General features: G+C 51.8%; 10 protein-coding genes across 10 annotated transcripts; 5 read left to right on the top strand and 5 right to left on the bottom strand.

The window, feature by feature from the left end:
• Positions 1–327: 327 nt before the first annotated feature.
• On the bottom strand, positions 328–3,268 carry CCM_00414 (CTLH domain-containing protein; the record flags this gene model as incomplete). Its single annotated transcript, XM_006665574.1, has 3 exons — positions 328–801; positions 989–1,184; positions 3,150–3,268. 3 exons carry the CDS (start codon positions 3,266–3,268, stop codon positions 328–330), a joined length of 789 nt encoding a protein of 262 aa, XP_006665637.1.
• Positions 3,269–4,618: 1,350 nt separating this feature from the next.
• On the top strand, positions 4,619–5,999 carry CCM_00413 (Fatty acid hydroxylase; the record flags this gene model as incomplete). The annotated part of the gene is made up of 2 exons (XM_006665573.1): positions 4,619–4,645; positions 4,965–5,999. 2 exons carry the CDS (start codon positions 4,619–4,621, stop codon positions 5,997–5,999), a joined length of 1,062 nt encoding a protein of 353 aa, XP_006665636.1.
• Positions 6,000–6,769: 770 nt separating this feature from the next.
• On the top strand, positions 6,770–7,546 carry CCM_00412 (uncharacterized protein; the record flags this gene model as incomplete). The annotated part of the gene is made up of 2 exons (XM_006665572.1): positions 6,770–6,849; positions 6,898–7,546. 2 exons carry the CDS (start codon positions 6,770–6,772, stop codon positions 7,544–7,546), a joined length of 729 nt encoding a protein of 242 aa, XP_006665635.1.
• A 504-nt stretch (positions 7,547–8,050) lies between these two features.
• CCM_00411 (cell wall galactomannoprotein Mp2/allergen F17-like protein) lies at positions 8,051–8,917 on the bottom strand (the record flags this gene model as incomplete). Its single annotated transcript, XM_006665571.1, has 1 exon — positions 8,051–8,917. The coding sequence occupies one exon, from the start codon at positions 8,915–8,917 to the stop codon at positions 8,051–8,053; it is 867 nt and encodes a 288-aa protein (XP_006665634.1).
• A 1,077-nt stretch (positions 8,918–9,994) lies between these two features.
• Positions 9,995–10,561, top strand: CCM_00410 (uncharacterized protein; the record flags this gene model as incomplete). The annotated part of the gene is made up of 1 exon (XM_006665570.1): positions 9,995–10,561. The coding sequence occupies one exon, from the start codon at positions 9,995–9,997 to the stop codon at positions 10,559–10,561; it is 567 nt and encodes a 188-aa protein (XP_006665633.1).
• Positions 10,562–11,047: 486 nt separating this feature from the next.
• On the bottom strand, positions 11,048–11,587 carry CCM_00409 (uncharacterized protein; the record flags this gene model as incomplete). The annotated part of the gene is made up of 1 exon (XM_006665569.1): positions 11,048–11,587. The coding sequence occupies one exon, from the start codon at positions 11,585–11,587 to the stop codon at positions 11,048–11,050; it is 540 nt and encodes a 179-aa protein (XP_006665632.1).
• Positions 11,588–12,492: 905 nt separating this feature from the next.
• Positions 12,493–13,565, bottom strand: CCM_00408 (ferulic acid esterase A faeA; the record flags this gene model as incomplete). The annotated part of the gene is made up of 4 exons (XM_006665568.1): positions 12,493–12,612; positions 12,684–13,085; positions 13,164–13,438; positions 13,502–13,565. 4 exons carry the CDS (start codon positions 13,563–13,565, stop codon positions 12,493–12,495), a joined length of 861 nt encoding a protein of 286 aa, XP_006665631.1.
• Positions 13,566–13,982: 417 nt separating this feature from the next.
• CCM_00407 (uncharacterized protein) lies at positions 13,983–14,637 on the top strand (the record flags this gene model as incomplete). Its single annotated transcript, XM_006665567.1, has 2 exons — positions 13,983–14,499; positions 14,618–14,637. The coding sequence occupies 2 exons, from the start codon at positions 13,983–13,985 to the stop codon at positions 14,635–14,637; spliced, it is 537 nt and encodes a 178-aa protein (XP_006665630.1).
• A 344-nt stretch (positions 14,638–14,981) lies between these two features.
• Positions 14,982–16,850, bottom strand: CCM_00406 (MFS transporter, putative; the record flags this gene model as incomplete). Its single annotated transcript, XM_006665566.1, has 4 exons — positions 14,982–15,790; positions 15,847–16,009; positions 16,076–16,590; positions 16,685–16,850. 4 exons carry the CDS (start codon positions 16,848–16,850, stop codon positions 14,982–14,984), a joined length of 1,653 nt encoding a protein of 550 aa, XP_006665629.1.
• An 834-nt stretch (positions 16,851–17,684) lies between these two features.
• Positions 17,685–18,347, top strand: CCM_00405 (uncharacterized protein; the record flags this gene model as incomplete). The annotated part of the gene is made up of 1 exon (XM_006665565.1): positions 17,685–18,347. The coding sequence occupies one exon, from the start codon at positions 17,685–17,687 to the stop codon at positions 18,345–18,347; it is 663 nt and encodes a 220-aa protein (XP_006665628.1).
• Between the last annotated feature and the right edge of the window lie 538 nt (positions 18,348–18,885).

Here is an 18,885-nt window from a genome sequence, read left to right as displayed (position 1 = left end):
TCATTTGTTTAAATCAACTGTTCTTTCCACACGCATGTTCTATAAGGGTGCAGCTCCCTTGGTCATCGACTCAATCTTTGAGAGGAGTAGCGGACAAGTGATCAAAATAATGCATAATACAATATTGGTATATGTATATATATTGCCGGTTTGGCAATGAGGTATCAATGGTTTGAAAACATGTTGCAACTCTAGCCAGCACGGACCACCGTGGGACCAACCCAAAACTCCAAACCAAGCCCCACGCAAAAAGAAAAAGAACAACTACACTTGGATCGCAGATCCAATTAAACAAAAGAACGCCCATCCAGTTCATAATCATGTTCATCATACCGTCACCATAGGTTCGTGCCCATTTTCAGGGTTGATTCGGCGTTGGGGAGCATCATCAGTAGTCAGGCCAAGTTCAAGTCGTTCAGGCAGAGGACAGGCGCGACTCCGAGCGGCAGACTCTGCCCACGCTCGCATTTTAACAAGCCGACGAATCGCCGCCTCGCGCTTCATTGATTGCCGTTCCAGGATCGCACGGTTGACACTGTCAGCTACAACTCGGCGAAGCTCGGGATTCAGCAGTGCGGCTAGTTGTGGCTCGAGAGCCTCCGGCGGAAACAACAGAAGAGCCATGGTTTTCTCAAGCTCCTCGAGAAACTTGGGATTTGTAGGAGCCCGGGGCCCTAGGTGCTCTGTGGCGAACTGCAGCGCTGGGCTGATGTCAGCTCCCGTGGCGTAGCAGGCCCTGATCAACTCGACAAGCTGCAGACGCAGGAGTGAGAAATGTAAGGATTTCTCCGAATCGAGAATCTTCATTTGCTGGTTAGCGTTGGTTTAACAAGGAGAATGAGAACATCAGCGTTGGGTGAGGGTGGGATGTCATGAAAGAAGTGGTTGTGTATCATCACGGACCGATGCCGGACCATATGCGTGGTGCATGTATAACTCTTGTTTTAATCATGTGGAGGGATGAAAGTCAAAATGCAATATGGCCTACCTCGGGGTCGAGTTCATTGAGCATCTCAATGGCAGATTGGATGTTTCCGCCATGAATGCAGTTTTGGATTTCCTGCCGGGAACGAATGAAAGATTCGTCTTGTTGAGGCTGCAGATTCGCTTCTTTGGAAAATTTTGCTGCAGCATTGGGATAGCCTTCCACCGTCAGGTAGTCTAGAATCAAAGCATTGATAACACTGATGATGGCCTTGTTAGCAAGCGTCACTTAGTAGGGGGCAAGATGATGGATGGTGGAATAGTGTCGCCTGTCAGACAAGAAGAATGATATCAGTTTCTCCGCATTATTATCTAGGAGAGATTCCCATTTGATAAAATCATCATACAAGGCAAATGTGTTCGGTGGGGTTGAAGGCATAAAAAGTGTTTGGTTTACCTCTTTGACGACTTGGTTTCGTCGACGCGTCTTTCGAAGGAATGCTTTGCCAAAGTGGCACCAGAAACAGAAGGATTCTAGCGGAAGCGTTGTCAGTCAATGTCCAGCACATGTCTGCGGAGACTCTCGTACCATGGTGACGAATGCTATTGACGGGTTGGGAGAAATGTAGGGAACGCGCGGCAGTCCTCACAAGGCCAGCTGGCGAGGTCGCACGGTACTACCGTGTTTGCATGTGTCAAAGCCGAAGAGGGAGATTCTGCAGCACGCAGCTGTCCTCTCAAGTGGCGTGGGCGCTTGGGAGCAAAGAACTGAGTGGTTCGTGGAAGTGAAAAGCTAGTTGAGAAGAGAAGTGAGGAAGCGGCGCAAAGTGGATGGAAGCAATGAAAAACCCGGAAGGCAGGTTAAAGCGTTCCGTGATGGAAGGGCAAGACCCACAGTTTACCGAACCTCCCTACCCCTTTGGTAGGTACCTAGGAGCTAGGAGTGGAGTGAACTGGTGCGGCGACTCAAACTCTCAAACTACTTCATTGCAGGTAATAATACTACACGCATGAACAATGTAGATGTCGATCGCAGTAAGAGCCTACATCGTGTCTCAGACCGAGTTCCCACAGATGTTCATGTTCCGTGCTTAGGCCAAATCGCTGCTTAGCCTGGGTTACCGTGACGTGACGAGATCACCAGTACCTCACGTCATCTGCTATCAAGGACTGATTGCACTGCCGACAAGGTGTTGGGCTGCTCTTGAACAGTGCAATTATCATATGCGAAAGAGGCATGCTTCGGAGACCAATCGCTGATCAGGAAATGCATGCGCCCCATATCCTGCTACCTGCAGAATAAGAAAAGAAGAACAAAGCCTCGAGAGGCAGAGCTTGCGTCGTACTGCAAAATTATGAGTTGCTGGAGATGCCGGTGGAGAGAACAGGCACAACAGGGTTGGTCAATAACCTACCTGATGAAGAGGTAGACGCTGCTGCGCCCTCAGCCTTATTGGGCAAAGGCGTAAGTTTAGGGCTGAATCAGTGAGGCTTGGAACGAGCAACTCAACTAAAATCGCCCAGAACTACAGCAGTTTGGTCCGCCAGCCTGCTGTCAAGCGAACCTCGGCGGAACGCGTGTCAAGTCTACATGGGCCAACCCGCGGCACGTTGTCCTGATAACGGGATTTTCGTTATTGCGTTATTTCGTTAAAAAGCACCTAGGCAGTAGGTCTGCCGGTACAACCCCCACACAAATTATACGTAAGAAGTACCGTCTTCCCTAATAGCGTCTATCATGTGGATATTAAAGCTGAATCCTCTAGCAGGTTCCCAGCAGTACGTGGTCCCTCCATGCTACCTAATTCTGGATACAATCTAAGAACAGCAGCTAGCTGGAACTTTGCAGCCTTGATATTTTCTTCCGTCCGTGGGCAATGCAACCTGACAAAGTTTTTATGAATATCTTTGAAGTGGAAGGCTGACTGGAAAAACAATCTCTTCTCGGAGCCGGTTAGCAATGTTGACACTACCGGAGGCAGTTGCTGGGAGAGCTCTCTGCTCTTGATTGCATTTTCAAGGAACAGACGGTCCTCCGCAAAGCTGTCACCATCCACCACACCATCATTTTTCCACCCTGGGATGTCGGCGATAAACCAGGGATGATGTATAATAACTGGAAGCGGGGCAAGATACATCCAATCCCAATCTACCACGCTTTCAGCCCAACCCTTAATTAGTATATGAAATGCTAAGCATGAGAAGAGGTGTAGTAGTATACTTACCCAGTTAAGTGGAAGTCATGGCTTTTCATAATATTATATGCATTCAGGTCTCCATGAGCAAAGCCGATGCCAGAGTAGGAATCAAACTGTTCGGCATACTTTGGAATCATAGATCGCATGATCAGGTAGTCAATAGCATCCCCCCACTTTGCAGTTCCGGCGAGAGTTCGTCGGAGACCACGGTCTAGGCTGTCTGTGAGCCACTCAGAATATAGTGGTTGTGCTGACGTGGAGGCAGGCGGAGCTGGAACAGTCCACAGTTGCAATAGGAACTCTGCAAGGTCATCTAGAAGCCTTTGCCGTTTGATCAGAGGAGTGAGAAAATTCCAGACAGCCAGTGGTGCACCATCGACCCATTCTGAATATGTAACAGGGTGATCATCTCGGAAATATATATCTGGCGCTTTAATATTTGGACGATGTTGCTTAACATGCTGGAAGTTTTTGACGGCGCGCAGCTCATGCTTCCAGCTGCTGATATCTTGACTTGTCCGGGCAGCCCAAATGACAGAGTCTTCAAAAACAATTTTGGACACCGTATGCGAACGGCCTGAATGGGGATCTTCGTCTGCCAATGAGCATGGAACTCCAGACCGAAGGCGGCTGGCTTCAGTTAGAATATCAAATGAGCTGAGCATGGCGAGGCTTTGTGTGATATTCGAAACGTTAGAATTTGTATTGAGGATGCTTGAGAGGGGAACTCGCTGGCATGATGAAGGCAAGTGCACGTGATGCGCCTAACTGGAAATGTGTGTCGTTGGTTGTCGAAAAACCACGTTGTACAAGTCCCATTCTGGAGATATTCGGGAGGAATCTGCGTGGTGAGATGGACGTTATTGTTATTGGAGCAGGTACCAACGAACCTCATTACTTGAATTCACATTTCCTTCAGTACACTCAGGTTTCCTGGCCAGATAGCCGTCGAAAGCCGACCGAATTATCGAGCCGGTGAAGTTTCACAGCATCAAAGAATGTTGTGACAGAATTAGGACCTTATCCTGCTTCTTGTTGGGTTAGGTTTCGAGGCTAGCTCGGCGTTGATCGGTTAGAGATCAAACTTTGCCCCGCCATCATCGTCCTTGTGGCCCCCCCCTCACAGCACTAACTGACCTTATTCAGACAGCTTGTCTTGGTCCATTGCAAAGAGCATTTATCGTGACAGTGAAGCCGAATGAAGTTAATTAGCACTTCTACTATCCAAAGACTATGCTTACACATCACTACAACCATCAAATTTGTTACCAGCGGGATACAGGGCTATTCCCTGAAGCATGAAAGGTTGAGGGCGTCGAAAATAGGGTAGCGGACTGCGTGCCTGCCAAAGTCGACGATGGCGTGTTAATTACTCACAGGACTACGTACATATCTCTTAGGGTGCATTAAAACATCTTATCGTAGTAAGATTGGCCCAGCCTTCAGCTCTTACTGACAGGAAACCGTATCGCCAGTCAGGCCACCTGCCGATGGTCATGCCGAGGCACTACATGTGCGGTACGGTACGTACACACCCGAGCGAATGCGACTTTTACGCGCGGCAACACGTATGCCTCGGAGACGAAACCAAATCATACTAGAATTGTAAGATTACGGCAAGGAGATTTGTTTTCTCACAATCACACTAGTTACGAATTTCCGCAACCTGCCTATGGATATAAGGCCCCAGGGTCACCCGGCAGGACTTGTGTTGTAGGTTTCTGGCTTATTTAACAAAGACACCCTCGCCTACATATTCCCTTCCTTAGGAGGAAAGATATATTTTATCTGAGTACCCTCCTTCCTTGAACCTACATACACGCCGGCACGATGAGTGTGCAGCGAAACCCAAAGGACTCTATAGCGTCCACCTGGCGGCAGAAAGACCACTCTGAATGGAACATTGTTCATTGGCTTTACGAGATCTTCCGCCTCCATCATGTCGACCTCGGAAAGGAAGTGCCTGTACACCCCAAGACCGACAAGGTGCCGTACATGAGCGACTGGCATCAGCACCGTTGGATCCTTGCGCATGCCTTTGCGCCGATTTTGCTACACCACCTGTATTCCGTCTATACGGGTCACAATTTGAACGCCTGGCAGGCAATGGTGTTTTACAGCCTCGCCTTCAAGCTGAACGCTATCCGCGAGCTGCATATTCTGCGTCACATCGGCGGGCAGATTGGCTTTCTCGACGGTGACGTCCATGAGCGCGACGGTGTGCCCGACAACAGTGTCTTCAAAGTGTTTCGATCGCTCGTGTCGACGTCCACTGTCCGGCCAGTCTTCACAGTCTTCTTGGCCTACCGTGTGAGCCAAGCTCCAGCATCGATACAGCTATACATGTTACCCCTCGAGACCGGTCTTTATGCGATCATCCTCGACTTTTGGTTCTACTGGTACCACCGACTGATGCACGACGTGGACGGGCTCTGGCAGTACCATCGCACTCATCACTTGACCAAGCACCCGAATCCGCTTCTCACGTTGTTTGCGGATACGGAGCAGGAAATCTTCGACATTGCTGGTATCCCATTGCTGACCTACTTTACCATGAAGTTGATGGGGTTTCCGATGGGATTCTACGAGTGGTGGGTATGTCACCAATACATTGTCTGGGCCGAGTTAGCTGGTCACAGTGGTCTTCGGATGGCTGCCACACCACCGAATCCGTTCAACTGGCTGCTGCGCATATTCTCAGCGGAGCTCATCATCGAAGACCACGATCTGCATCACCGCAAGGGATGGAAGTCCAGCGCCAACTACGGCAAGCAGACCAGATTATGGGACCGTGTTTTTGGAACATGCCGTGACCGCGTCGAGTGTTACGCCGAGAATATTGAATGGAATACACAAGTTTCAGTGCCCATTTTTTAGACGAGGCCAGCCTACATATGGCCGGGGGCGGAGCAATAGACGCCGCGTGAGCTTGCGCGCCAGGGCCGTGCCGGATAGACAAGTTGGAGCCGCTTCCGCTGCAAGCGGTCACACAATTAGAGAATAAGGCAAATAGACGGATAAATGGAAATTTTAACAGAAAGATTGAATAAGAAGTAATTAGGATAATAAACATCTTCAGTACCATCAAAATATACTGGATCAACCAATGCAAGACTCAAGACATATCACAAGTTGTTGACCATGGTTACAAGTGATAATAGCGTTCGAGGTTTGTTCTCTGCTGGTTGACGTAAAAAGAAGTACATCACGAATAAACGTGCCAGGAACTAGTTATCGCCCTAAGCCCTAGGTAGTCGCAATGCGGCAGGGATGTGCAAGAACATGAAGACATGTGACATGACTCATTAGACTGACGTGGATGATGCAGACATGTGATACGACTCCAGGGACTCCCGCAGAATGATATAAGGCATGCATCGAATGACGCGGCACCAATCTCCTTTGCGACGATTGCCAGGCGCATACGTAGGGCTGTACGCATGCGTCTGTGCACCTCAACAGTTTTCGAGGTCAGAAGTGAGGCCACTCGAGGAATGACGATAGCATATGTATGTGTGTTTATTAGTATATAGTCTGTGTATTGCACGTATGTTTGCCACTAGTAGTTGCTTCACACAATCAAGACCTTTACAACTTCTCAAGAGCTTCAAGACTACGCAGCAAACGACTCTATAATCTCTATCAAAATGAACGCAATTACTCAAGCAATTCTGAACAAGAGCAAATTGGAGATTGATCTGATCAAAATAACTAATGCCACCGAAAAGTAAGCTGCTGAAATTCCTAAAACCGAAATAGACTAACCCGACTGTAGCTCTTTTTTGATGAGTTTGCAAGGCAAAGCTACCAAGATCGGTATCGCAACGGCTACAATTTCGGCAATGACAGTGGACCTCGTCGGACCGTGTGGTGCATTTGGACGCTTGGATGTGCCCGCCATCAAGATGGGTTCTTTGGGTGCTGAAATCACCATTGTCGAGCAACTGATCAGCATTGTCGACATGGAAGCATTCAAAGCCTTTGTTGCCGCGATCATGAAAGACGAAGATTTGACCCTACGACTGGAAAACGGGCACACAACAGTCAAGGCTATGGGAATGAAGTCTGCTATTGTTTACCACAAGGTTCTTCATCTCAAGGGACTGAAATCACTACAGGCAACCCTCCTCAAGACGGAAAATGCCGCGGATGGCATGAAAAGCATCATCTCCATGGTGAATCCGTCTCAATTTGAAGTTGATCTGGGTACTGTGATATACGAGGTCCAGGACAAAAATGGACATCGGATTGGAGAGCAAAAAGGAGCCACATATGTACAGCGAGGGTCATCGAGCCTGGCTCTGCATGGCACTGTCACGGGGGAAGTGTTGAGCGGCGGCACAAGATTCGTGGGAGTTGATGTCGAAGAGAAGAATTGGTTGAAGGAGATTATGGGAAGCATCGAGGTAGTAGTTACTGTTTAGAGATGACGATAATGGCATTAAATGTAGAATCAAGAGCAATGAGTATATTTTGAGAAGAATTGACAGAAAGCAGATTGCGGGAAGCATCGAGGTAGTAGTTACTGTTCATAGATCACGATAGTGCCATTAACCGTAGAATCAAGAGCAATGAGCATATTTTGATATGAATTGACTGAAGCAGATTGTGGGAAGCATCGAGGTTGTAGTCACTGTTTAGAAATGAGGATGAAGGTATTTGAATGCCCACTCAAGAATGGTGAGGATATTGAGAGAAATGTTAGCTGGAGCATATGATAGGCAGTATTGAGATAGTAGTCACTTTGTAGAAACAATGGCAATGTAAGTATAATGCATAATCGATGAGGGTAACTATATTCAGAAACTATATAGGCATACTACCCATACATTTGTTAAGTCTGGACCATCACCTGCTACTAAATATTTTCTTTGCTCGCCTAAACTAGGCATATCGGAATGAGGGACTAACAACTCGCATCTTCACCTTTACCAGGGCAGCTTGGACCCAGTAGGGCAAGCCTTGGTGGTGGTGGTGACAGTAACGGGGGGAGTCTTCGTGCAAGTAGGAGTGGGAGTGCAGTCCTTGGTGTCGGTGGAGGTGACAGTAACCGTGGAGGCAGCAGGGCAGGTGCCGTTGCCAGGACCAGGAGCAGTGGTGGTAGGGCCGGGGCCAGCAGAGGTGGTGGCAGGGATGGTGGGAACGGTGGTGGTGGCAGGCTTGGTGGTGGTGGGAGCGGCAGTCGTGGTGGCCGGCTTGGTAGAAGTAGGAGCCACGGAAGTGGTAGGGGCGGCAGAAGAAGAAGCAGGAGCGGAAGTAGAGCCACCGCCACCGTTCTGGCAGTTGGCAGCGCTGAAGAGGTCGACAGCGTCGGCAAGATCCTTCTGGAGAGGGGCGACGAGACCCTGAGCGATGGACTGGGCGGCGGTGGGAACCTTGGAGACGACGGACTTGATCAGAGCGTCCGAGGCGGACTGGAGATCGGCGACCTGGAGACGGGTGACATCGCACATGCCAGCGGCGGCAATGGCGGCCTTCTTGTCCTTCATGGTGGCGAGGAGAGCGTCACCCTTGGTCTGAAGGTCCTTGGCAGGACCGGTCAGGCCGAGGGCGTCGGTGAGACTCAGGGCAGGCAGGGGTTGGATTTTGGCATCGCCGTCCTTGAGGCCCTGGATGGCCTTGTTGGAGGCATCGAGGAGAGCGGTCGGGTCGCCGCTGAAGCCCTTAGCGGCAGTGTTTAGGCCATCGAGATCAGCACCGACAGCAGTGAGGACTCCGGTGATGGTGGCCAGGTCGCGGCGGACAACACTGGCGGCAACGGCGGTTGCCAGGTAGGCGAGGGCAAGGAACTTCATTGTGGAATAGAAGAGAGAGACGTTTTCTAGTAAAGAGAAAGATGTGATGAGTAGAAGTGTGATCTGCGGAACTGCCAGAGAGAGTGCTGCTGCTGCTGTCTCAAATGTAAAACCAGCCAGGCGTGTGTCTTGTTATATACCCAGTTTCCCATGAGGCGGAGACATGGAGCACATTCACATGTGCGCTCATTCCACAGCCGAGAGGCGAAGGAAGAAAAACAGCTCAGTTACGGTAAGCTGAACTCAGACAAGCATTGTCAAAGTGTTGATCGTACATACAATGGCCTTGTTCTCGACCAAGGCACGTTCCTCCTGGTGTGCTGTTGGTGGCTTCAGCGTGGCTGATCGGCAGTTCACAGCACCCATCACCGTATCCCCCCCAACCTGACGAGTAGCGCAGTACCTTGCAGAATGCGGGGGAGATGGGGAAATTCACGGGGTAACAGCCACATATGATCAGCCGTGCGGGCGGCGGGCAGAAGCGCGGCCCTCCGGAGCGCACGGAACCTGCTGGACGCACGTTTCCTTGCTGCCCGTGTCGAATGGGGCGGATGAATAAAAAAAACTAAGACAAACAGGCTGTAGCTGACCGGAGCAAGGCCAATTGATATTTTGTGGCGTCAATGGCGGGGGTTGCCGCTGCCCATGTATGTACATATGTATGCGCACAGATGCCTTCTTCGTGGCTAGCACATATGCGACATGGAGCGTTTGATCGCCGAGGCACCATGGGGTGGACGCAGCGTGCCATTTTGCCCATCCAGGCATGGATTCTGTGATTTGACCAAAAGTGTCTCTTCTTTTGGCCTCATCTTGGACCTCATATGCCAGGACAGGACGAGTTGTGGTCGCAAGCGGATGGGACTTGTTTGACAACTCACCCGCACTAAGACAGAATCACAACAGCATGACCTTGAATTGCATCGTTACAATGTACTGCGCAAAGATTGACTATAAATACTCTCCATCTTCGCGTATAACAAAACTCTAATCTACTGTAGAAGCCAATCATCCCCGCACTCGTATCTACAATATACCCTCTTTAACACACACACACACACAACACACACATAAAAAATGCTTCTATCCAACCTTGTCGCGCCCATGGCCCTGGCCGCCACCGTCTTGGCTGACGGTGCGGCCATCAACGCGGCCCTGAAGACGGTGGACGGCAGCATCAACTCGCTCACGGCCACGCTCAACAGCTTCTCGGGTGATATCTTTGGCGCCATCCCCGTCCTCTTCTCCGGCATTTCGCTCAAGTCCAACATTGACAAGGGCACCAAGGTCGCCAACGCCTCGCAGCCGCTCACCTCGGACGACTCTCTCAGCCTGGCCGACACGGTCAACACCATCATCGCCGACGCCTCAAAGTCCATTGACGCCTTCATCGCCGTCAAGCCCAAGTTTGACAAGCTCCTCATCGTCACGCCCATTGCTTCGGGCCAGATCAAGGGCCTTAGGACGTCCACCGTCGCCCTGGGCAAGGCCATCATCGCCAAGGTCCCGGCCGACTTCACCGACGTCGCTACCCAGCTCGTCAGCCAGATCCTCGCCCAGTTTGACAGAGGTGTTGCCGCATATGGTGGCACCACCGCTGCCCCGGCCTTCCGTCGGTCCACTCGCCTGGAACGATTCCTTTGAGGAGGATTGGTCGTAGGAGCTTGATTGTTCTTGGCTTGGAGTTTAACTGCTACTACTCAATTTGTCAATATAGCTAGCTTCAATGAAATAAATTGTGAAATACCCATTGTGTACCTCGCTAATGTAGACAGGAGTGTGGAGAGGGGGGCGTGATGACCACAACTGAGATATGCCTGCTATATTGGCTGCGTCTTGTATCCTTGTTGCACATCGGGTAACCACCGCAAGAAGGTAATCATTAATCTCCAACTGCGCTATAAATGTATTAATTTCACATGGTAGCTTGATAACGACACGCCCAAAAAGAAAACGGTCGTATATAGCAAAGAGCACTACCACACAGGGTTAGGGTCAGGGTTAGAAAACTCGGGGCCACAAAGAATTGTCTTATTTTCTAACTTGTGTTTTTGTACGCCACGAGAAAAAACTTGCTCAATACTGTAGTTTGTTTGTACGTAGTCATTGAAGGACCGCCCACCACTGTCCTCAGCTGCTTGCGTAGACTTGGATTGTCTCGTAGAAATGAAACTCCAACGAGGAAAGAAGAAGAGGGGCGACATCCTGCACCGTCTTGACAAATTTCCCCGTCAGTGCCGCGCCGAATCCCATGGTAGAATTCTGCAGACCTTGCAGTTCATCGTGCACAAGCCCGGTGATGGCGCTCCCGCCCAGCTTGTCGAACACGTCGCGCTTCGCGGCAACCTTTCCAAGCACGGCATACGTCACATCAGTGATGCCCACGACAGAGTATGCGACGGCGGAAGACTGCTCGTCGTCAAAAGCCGCAGAGTTCTTGACCGAGTCTGTGACGGTCTGGAGATCGGTCTGCAGCTGCGTGGCCTGGTTCTGGAAATCCACGGCGGCTTGGGCGTCGTCGGGGCCCTGGATCTTGTCCAGAGCGGCGCTCATTGCAGAGAGCTCAGTCGAGATGGACGATATGGAGTCGATGATGCTGCCTCCGTCGCGCTGCCAAAGATGGCCGAGGGCCGGTGCGACGAGTAGTGGTATGAGTGTGTGAATTCGCATTGTGGTAGTAGTATGGCGGCTTGGATGTTCAATTGATGCTGGGCAGAAGTTTCGTCAACGTTCAATTAGTAGAATTGAAGCAAATTTGAAGAATGAAGCGCGTTTCTTGAGAGAATGGTAGGCAGCCTATTGAGTCCTAGTTTTCTGATACAGCGGCGAGTTGGTGTACATGAGCGCGGTCAGGCACGGCCTCGGCTCCGACTGGAGATGTTGCGATGGCTTGGGAGAGCGACTGACAAGAAAGCACACGTCGAAAAAATACTACTATTACATACGATGGATTATCGACTGCAGGAATTCATTTAATGAGATTCACACCAGCCCGCACATATGCTGCAGTGGACTCATGACAGATGAGCGCGGCCATGATTACGACTTAGACCGTAACTAGTACATGTGAGTTTCGGTCGGCATCCATGATGCTGATCCCCCCCCCCACTCACACCCGCCAAGGGAATTCCCCGTCATTGAAGGGAAAGGGCTGATGGAAGAAGTTGGGGAAGCAGCGCAACCCCAGGTTTGCGAATCGATCATTCTGACGATGCTGGTCAGTTGCGGAGGCATCGGTGAGCAAGATGGCCTCCCTCGGTCGCTCGCTGGAGCATGTCAAGATCTACACAGTCCATGCCACGCTCTCAAAGCCGGGGGTTGGACCTAAAAAGAACTAGTGCGCTTATGAAACACGCTGGGGAAATGGGGAAATAGTGTAAAGCGGTTGGATTGTCGCCCTGGGACTGTCATGAATTGAGAGTAGTGACAGCGTCCAGCAATTCGCCATGTACCAAAGTCAATTAAGTGAAGACGCCAAAATATGTAATAATTGATTTTTTTAATCGCACAACTAATACAGATAATAAAGTGACTTTTCTTTGCGTAGATGGTCAAAAGCCACCCCCTTGATTAGATCACGGCCACACTGCGCCACATGCAGGCACAAACAGGGAGCTCCCAACCACGGTGTTGCTGTAGGATACGTGCGCATTATTGACGAGAGTGGTGCCAAAGTCTTGACCGGCGTTGCATTTCTATAATTCGCCCTGTTAGCTTCCTCTGCTGACAGACGGCACCGCTGAATGGAGCGAGCGAGGATATTTACCGGCGAGTCAATGTCGCATTTCCACGTCGACGCTGCAGTGTTGTTCGTCTCCTCGCTCTGATAGTATTCAGGGGAGTGGTGGACGTAGCCGAGGACCGTCGGTGGGATCTGCGGGATCCCATCCGTGAAATGCGTCACGCGGTAGTACTGCTCATCCGGCACCACCGAGCTCGCGTACTGGGCCCAGGCCGCATTGCCGTTGCGTGGCTCGCCAAAGGTGAAGACTTCGGAGACTTGGAAGCCCAGCCCAGCAAAGGAAGGCGCCGCGATGGCGGAGATGCCTCCGCCGAGAGAATGGCCCGTGACGACCAATCGCCAGTCGGCTTCGCAGAGCAGACCCTGAAGAGCAGTCGCAAGAGGTTTCATGATGGCGGTGTAGCATCTTTGAAAGCCGTCGTGTACCTATAAAAAAAAGAAGAAAAAAAAAAGGTCTTGGTCAGGACATGATTTGCGTCATCCTTGCCACCATGTACCACCTACCTTGCAGTCAGAGCAACTCGTGCCCGGGACGCTGAGCGGCACAAGAGCAAAGGCAAGGTCCGCGTCGAGCTCCCGCGGCGACGAGGTGCCGCGAAAGGCGACAATGATTTCCTTTGCCTTTTCGTCCCGGAAAATGGCGGCGCGGGTGCCCGTGTCGGCGTCGTCGAAGCTCTGCACAATGCTGGAGCCAAAGGGCGGCGTCGGACAGTCCTCCTGGTACGACGCGGCGGAAAAGGCCGCGTACCGTACCATCTTGTCAAACACATCCGATGAAACTTTTGGAATTGTAGTTTAGATTAATGTCTTGGCTTGGGGCGACACGAATTGCAACGACGTACCTGGCGTCTGCGCGTAGGCGACCGCATGGACGAGGCCAATAGAAGCCAATAGAAACCAACGCATTTTGAAGAGTGTACTAATTTGTACAAGTGAAGCAGTTGGGTGTCAAAGGTTGGTGTGCAAACTGGCCATGTTCACCATCTACCGCTGCTGAGTTTTGTGGTTTATTAAAGGACCAATCTCGAATGGACCGTCTTGTTTCCACTGCAAGGCAACTACAATCAGGCACATGGCATCAGACTATTCTGATGAGGAAAAATTAGTCCCGCCTCGGTACGTATGTATGTATCTGATTTCTGATGGCACATATGTAGACGTAGGCGACTCGAATGGAACCAGTGGAGTCGTGGGCTAGACTCGAGTGCAGGAACAACCCATTGACTTGGTTTAATTCAAGCTGGTCCGCTAGTTGGTGAATGCCATCATCTGGTTTACAGGAGCAAAAATACCATCTTACATCAAAAAGAAAGAAAAAAAGAAATGCGGTTCCTGGGACTCTTCAGCCTTCTGGGCCTCGTGGCCGCCGCCAACGCCGCCGACTTCCAAACCGTGCGGGACGACATCGCCAACATCAGCTCCATCCTCCAAACGCTCGACAACAACGCCAAGGGCATCCAGCCCGGCTCGCTGGGCATCGCGCGGTCGCTGCAGCTCGAGGTCGACTCGGTGCGGGTGCACAAGCTGCTGCTCAGCACGACGAAGGACACGCAGGCCGCCGCCCCGTTTGGCGACCACTCCATTGACATTGGCGGCGACTTTCTGAACCTGCAGCCCGTCATCAACCGCGTGCTGGTCACAATCACCAACCTCGAGGGCACGCTGCGCGAGCTGCGCCTCGTCGTGCTCGCGTGCGTCTACCAGCTGAGGCAGGATGCGCATGTGCTGGGAAACGAGGTCGCCGGCAAGCTGAGTGCCGACTTTCAAGATGTCACCCAGCAGGTGCTCACGGAAATTGACGACGCGTTCAACAATGCCATTGCAGCCTATGGCGGGAAGTGTAAGTACAAGATGGCTGCTCGGTCCTCCTTGTGCCCCAGCGCTGACCTGCAATAGAAACCTGAGGGGCTGAGGAGAATATAGCAGCTTCAATATACTACAAGGTTTATATTTTATAGACATGACGGAAAAGAATTGAATTGTGAGATAGTGAAACGTACGAATTACTACTACATACACACGTCTGGGTTAGTGTTGCTGCGCGCTAGCCTGACCCTTACCCTAATTCAGTTTAACCCTAACCCGTACTCTCCAGGAAGGGGAGGAGCTTTTTAAATGGCCACCAGCTTCATTGCATAAAATAAAAACCGGATTTACCTGACTTTCAAAATTGGAATTTTCTATGCAAAAAATAAATACATAGAACAAAATGGCCAATTGCAAATGGCCAAAGGCAGCCGTCATAACCCTCTCGATGGGTACAGCGCTGACTGGCCTTGCTCAGCTCATGCAAAATCGCGAATCCCAGTCACTGTCCAAGCCTCACTTTCTTGGGAGTCCAGGCCAACGTCTTCTCCAGCTTGGTCCCCACTTGTAGATGATGGGAATAAAGAGAATGAAGCCGCCGAGGATTCCGGCATACATGACGAAAGTCTTCATGTAGCCCAGCTCGGCAACCCACTCCGAGACTCGGAAGGAGAGCACAAAAGCCACCACCAGGCGGAACGATGCAATGTTGACCAGTGCCGGCCCAGTGAGATGCGGGTAGGATTCGAGCACATAGACAATACCAATCGTGTTTGTGGCAAGAAAGGCAAACGAAATCATACCAAGCCCAAGGAGGAACAGCATCCAATGATACTTGGCAGGGTTATCACCCGAGATGGCAAAGAGGATGCACCCGCCAAGACCGACAACGCACGGAATGATCAAGTTGAGAGCCTGGAACTCGGGGTTTCGCTTGCCGTTCTTGCGTGCCAGCCAATTAGCCACCTGATCAGCGCCCCAGCCAGAGATGAGGAAGGACGCGCCGGCGGCGACAATGAGCGGGAACAGACAGAAGCCGAGGTGAAAAAAGTTCCAGCTCCAGGGATCGGCGAGAAGCTGCGGAGCTGCCGTGTACCCAGCAGCGAGGGCCATGGCGATGACAGCCGAGTTGAGCAGCGTGACGAAGAGCATGTGCGGGTAGAAAAAGGTCCGGAGACATGACCACAGCGCATCGACGCCGCTTCGCCAGTCAACCTTGCACTGAACGAGCTTGATGTCGTCCTTGAAGGAGCGGGGGGGATAGCTGACGTGGTCAATATCGGGCCGGGTTTGGCCCGGTCGAAGAGGCACGGCGGGAATGCCCTCTGAATAGTTTGTTAGAGTACACTGGTGGAAAATGGTGGTGCCGGAAAAGACTTACGGTTCTCATCCTCCGAACGGTCAAACTTGGTCTCGGGCAAGAAGAAGAAGAGGCAAACCCAAAAGACAAGACCAGCACCGGCCGTCGCAAAGTAAATGACTCTCCAGTCGGCGTAGCCAATAATGTACGGTGCTGCCACGCCGAGCGCAACGATGATCAAACCCTACCAACGGAACAACATTAGCTCCCGATGATAGACAGGTAGGCTGGTAAGCGGTCCAAGACTTACCTGTGTAGCAAAGACGACGCTGATGGCGGCGTTGCGCTGGTGGAAGAAGATGATGTCCTGCAAGATGAATGGGATGAGACTCTCAATCGTCCCGGCACCCACGGCTTGAATACAACGGCAGACAAGGTGCGTCGCCAACGAGGTGCTGAAGCCGGATCCTACGCAGCCCGCGATGGCCACGACGCCGGTAACGAGCAAAACATTGCGACGTCCGGTCGCAATTGCCAGCGGGATGAGGATGATGTTGGTCGCGCCCATCATCAAGATGGGAAGCGAAGCTAGTAGGTAAATCTTCCAGATGGGGGGGCCAGGAAACTCGGCGAGGATGGTGAGCGCGTTGATGCCCTCGGGCAGATGCACCTTGGTCAGCAGCTTGGGATCGATGCCGGCGTACTGAAAGCTAAAGACGGGCAGCATGGCACCGAGGACCAGCTCGGCGGCAGCGGCCATGGCGCCAAACAGGCACAAGGAGCTGAGAGCCGCCAACTTTCGCCATGTGTGCAGGTTGAGAGGATCTAGAAGGCAGTGTCAGCTCTGATCTGGAGAGAGAAAAGAGGCTGTCCTTGGATAGAGAGAAAGAGGGGCAAGTTCTCGATTTGCCAAACATACCTCGAGGATCCGCCGTGGGCATGGGAATGAGCCGCAGCTGGTTTCCGTTTCCAGTTGCATCGTTGTCTTTCTTATTCTCGCCAGAGGAACGGACTTCGAGCAGCTCAACCATGGTCGTGGATGTCGTCTGAGGGCTCAGCCTCTCGTTGGAGGAGAAGAGCTTCATGGTTCAAGGTAACTAGGCCACAACCAATGTCTTGGGAAAGAATGGTTGAGTGCAGGGGGCTTGCCTGTGATTTAGGGGCGATGAAGATTCATAAAAGAGAGGATAGAAACTGGGGAAATATGTGGCTGATTGGGTAGGAACGGTGAACCGTGCACATGTATAAGTCGAGGGTGGAGGGAGGGGGGGAGAAGATCTGCAAATCGTGGGACTGTCCAAGTCAAAGATATGGCGATTGGGTGAGGGCCAAGGTTTCAGTCGAGTCTGAGAAGATAAAAAACTGCCAAAGCACCCTTTGCAGCCGCGGCTTTATGCGGCGGGGAAGGAGGAAGAGTTGAGCCTCTTGCAGGTGAAAGATTGGTCATGCGGGAGAAAGAGCGGTTGCGGCTCCCTCGTGGAAGAGAAGGGGAAGAAAAGCTGGGGAAGAAGGGGCGGGCACATGCTAGGAATAGTAGTTTAACAGGGTTACTGGGCCGTTCATCACATGCGGATATTGCTTGTCTCTCTTGGCCGGCGGGACGAGTCCTCGGCTGGCTTGATCAGCCACATATGTAGCCAGGTTTGGTGCGCCATCGCGCCCAACATAGTTAAAGCGCGGGACAGATTGCTCGTGCGAATGGAACGGATGACGGCCAAAACGAAGAGACTGTAGGATCTTGGCAACTTGTATTCGCATTAGCCTTTTTCGTCTTGATCGTTTCAGGAGATGCCACGGCTTCTTCACTCCGATTGAACTGTGCGATATCACCGGCCGCCGAATCCTTTCTTCAAGAACTACGTGCTTCCTCGTCTAGCTCGGCCATACCAACCTTTTCAACCCATTTTCTGTTTCTCATCATGCGGCTCTCTCTTACCTTCTGCGCCGCCCTCGCCGGCGTCGCCTTTGCCTCGCCCTCGTCCTCCTCGACGGCGCACCTGGCCGCGCGCGACTTTGCCACAGTCGCGGCCGTGCTGGCCAACGTGACGGACAGCGTGCAGGGCCTGTCCAAGGTCGCCGACACGGGGACGGCCGACCCGGCGACGCTGCTGGCGGCGTCGGACCGCATCGTGCAGGCCATCAAGTACGGCACCATGACGGTCAACGCGACCAGCAACCTGACCTTTATCGAGACGGTGCACCTCATTGCGCCCGTCCACAAGCTGTCGTCGCTGTCGTCGGGCCTCACCGCCAACATGGGCAAGCTCAAGGGCTCGATCCAGCAGCAGAACCTGTGCGAGGTCGTGCGCCTGCAGGTCGGCATCATCAACAACGGCTCATCCGGGCTCATCGCCGCCATCAACGGCAGGGTCCCGGGCGCCGCCCTCGACATCTCCCAGGCCCTCTCCCAGGGCATCACCGACGCGCTGACGGGCATCCAAAACGACTTTTCGCCGGAGAATTGTGTCAATGGCCGCAATGAGACGACGAGCACGTCCGCCGCCGCGCATCTGGGGCTTGGGCCTTGTAGCGCTCTTGTCGCGACATGTCTTGGTCTCGTGGCCGCATTGACAGTCTTTTGATGACGCTTTGCAAAATTGGACGGCATTTTTTTTGGTCTTTTTTGGTCTTTCTTTTTTCCCGACCCAGGCATGTTGACTTTATCAAGAGTTCTCTCAGTTCAGGGGCTTCTTTGTACGTTTCTAGGGATCAACCACAGGCAGTATTTACTTTGAGCAACGCGTCAAATTTTATGCAAATGGGCCAATCTCTTTTGTGCGCTATACACATCTCACGCTAGCAACTCAGCTGCGACTGCTAGGCTTGCTATCCCCTTATTAGGGTTAACAGAGCTGTACCCATGACGTGTGATGCCTGATGGCAGAGACCAATCTCCTACAAAGACCCCAACTAGTTAATTCTCCAAACAGAATATATCCAAGTAAGCTATTTCGAGTAGCGTATGTACACGGGTAGCGGATTGCGGGGGTATCGTCAGATTACAAGTACAAATTACTCATCTTCCCGCAGACAGCACAAGCTTCGACCCAGCGCCTTCCCCAGTGCAAATCAGAGTCATTGTTACTCGGGCAGGCACAGCGGAAGGATCCTTCCGTGCCT

This window comes from Cordyceps militaris (genome assembly GCF_000225605.1).
Source record: "Cordyceps militaris CM01 unplaced genomic scaffold CCM_S00001, whole genome shotgun sequence".
NCBI lineage: Eukaryota > Fungi > Ascomycota > Sordariomycetes > Hypocreales > Cordycipitaceae > Cordyceps > Cordyceps militaris.
Note: the sequence above shows the minus strand (reverse complement) of the source record. Positions and strands in the feature narration are given on the sequence as shown.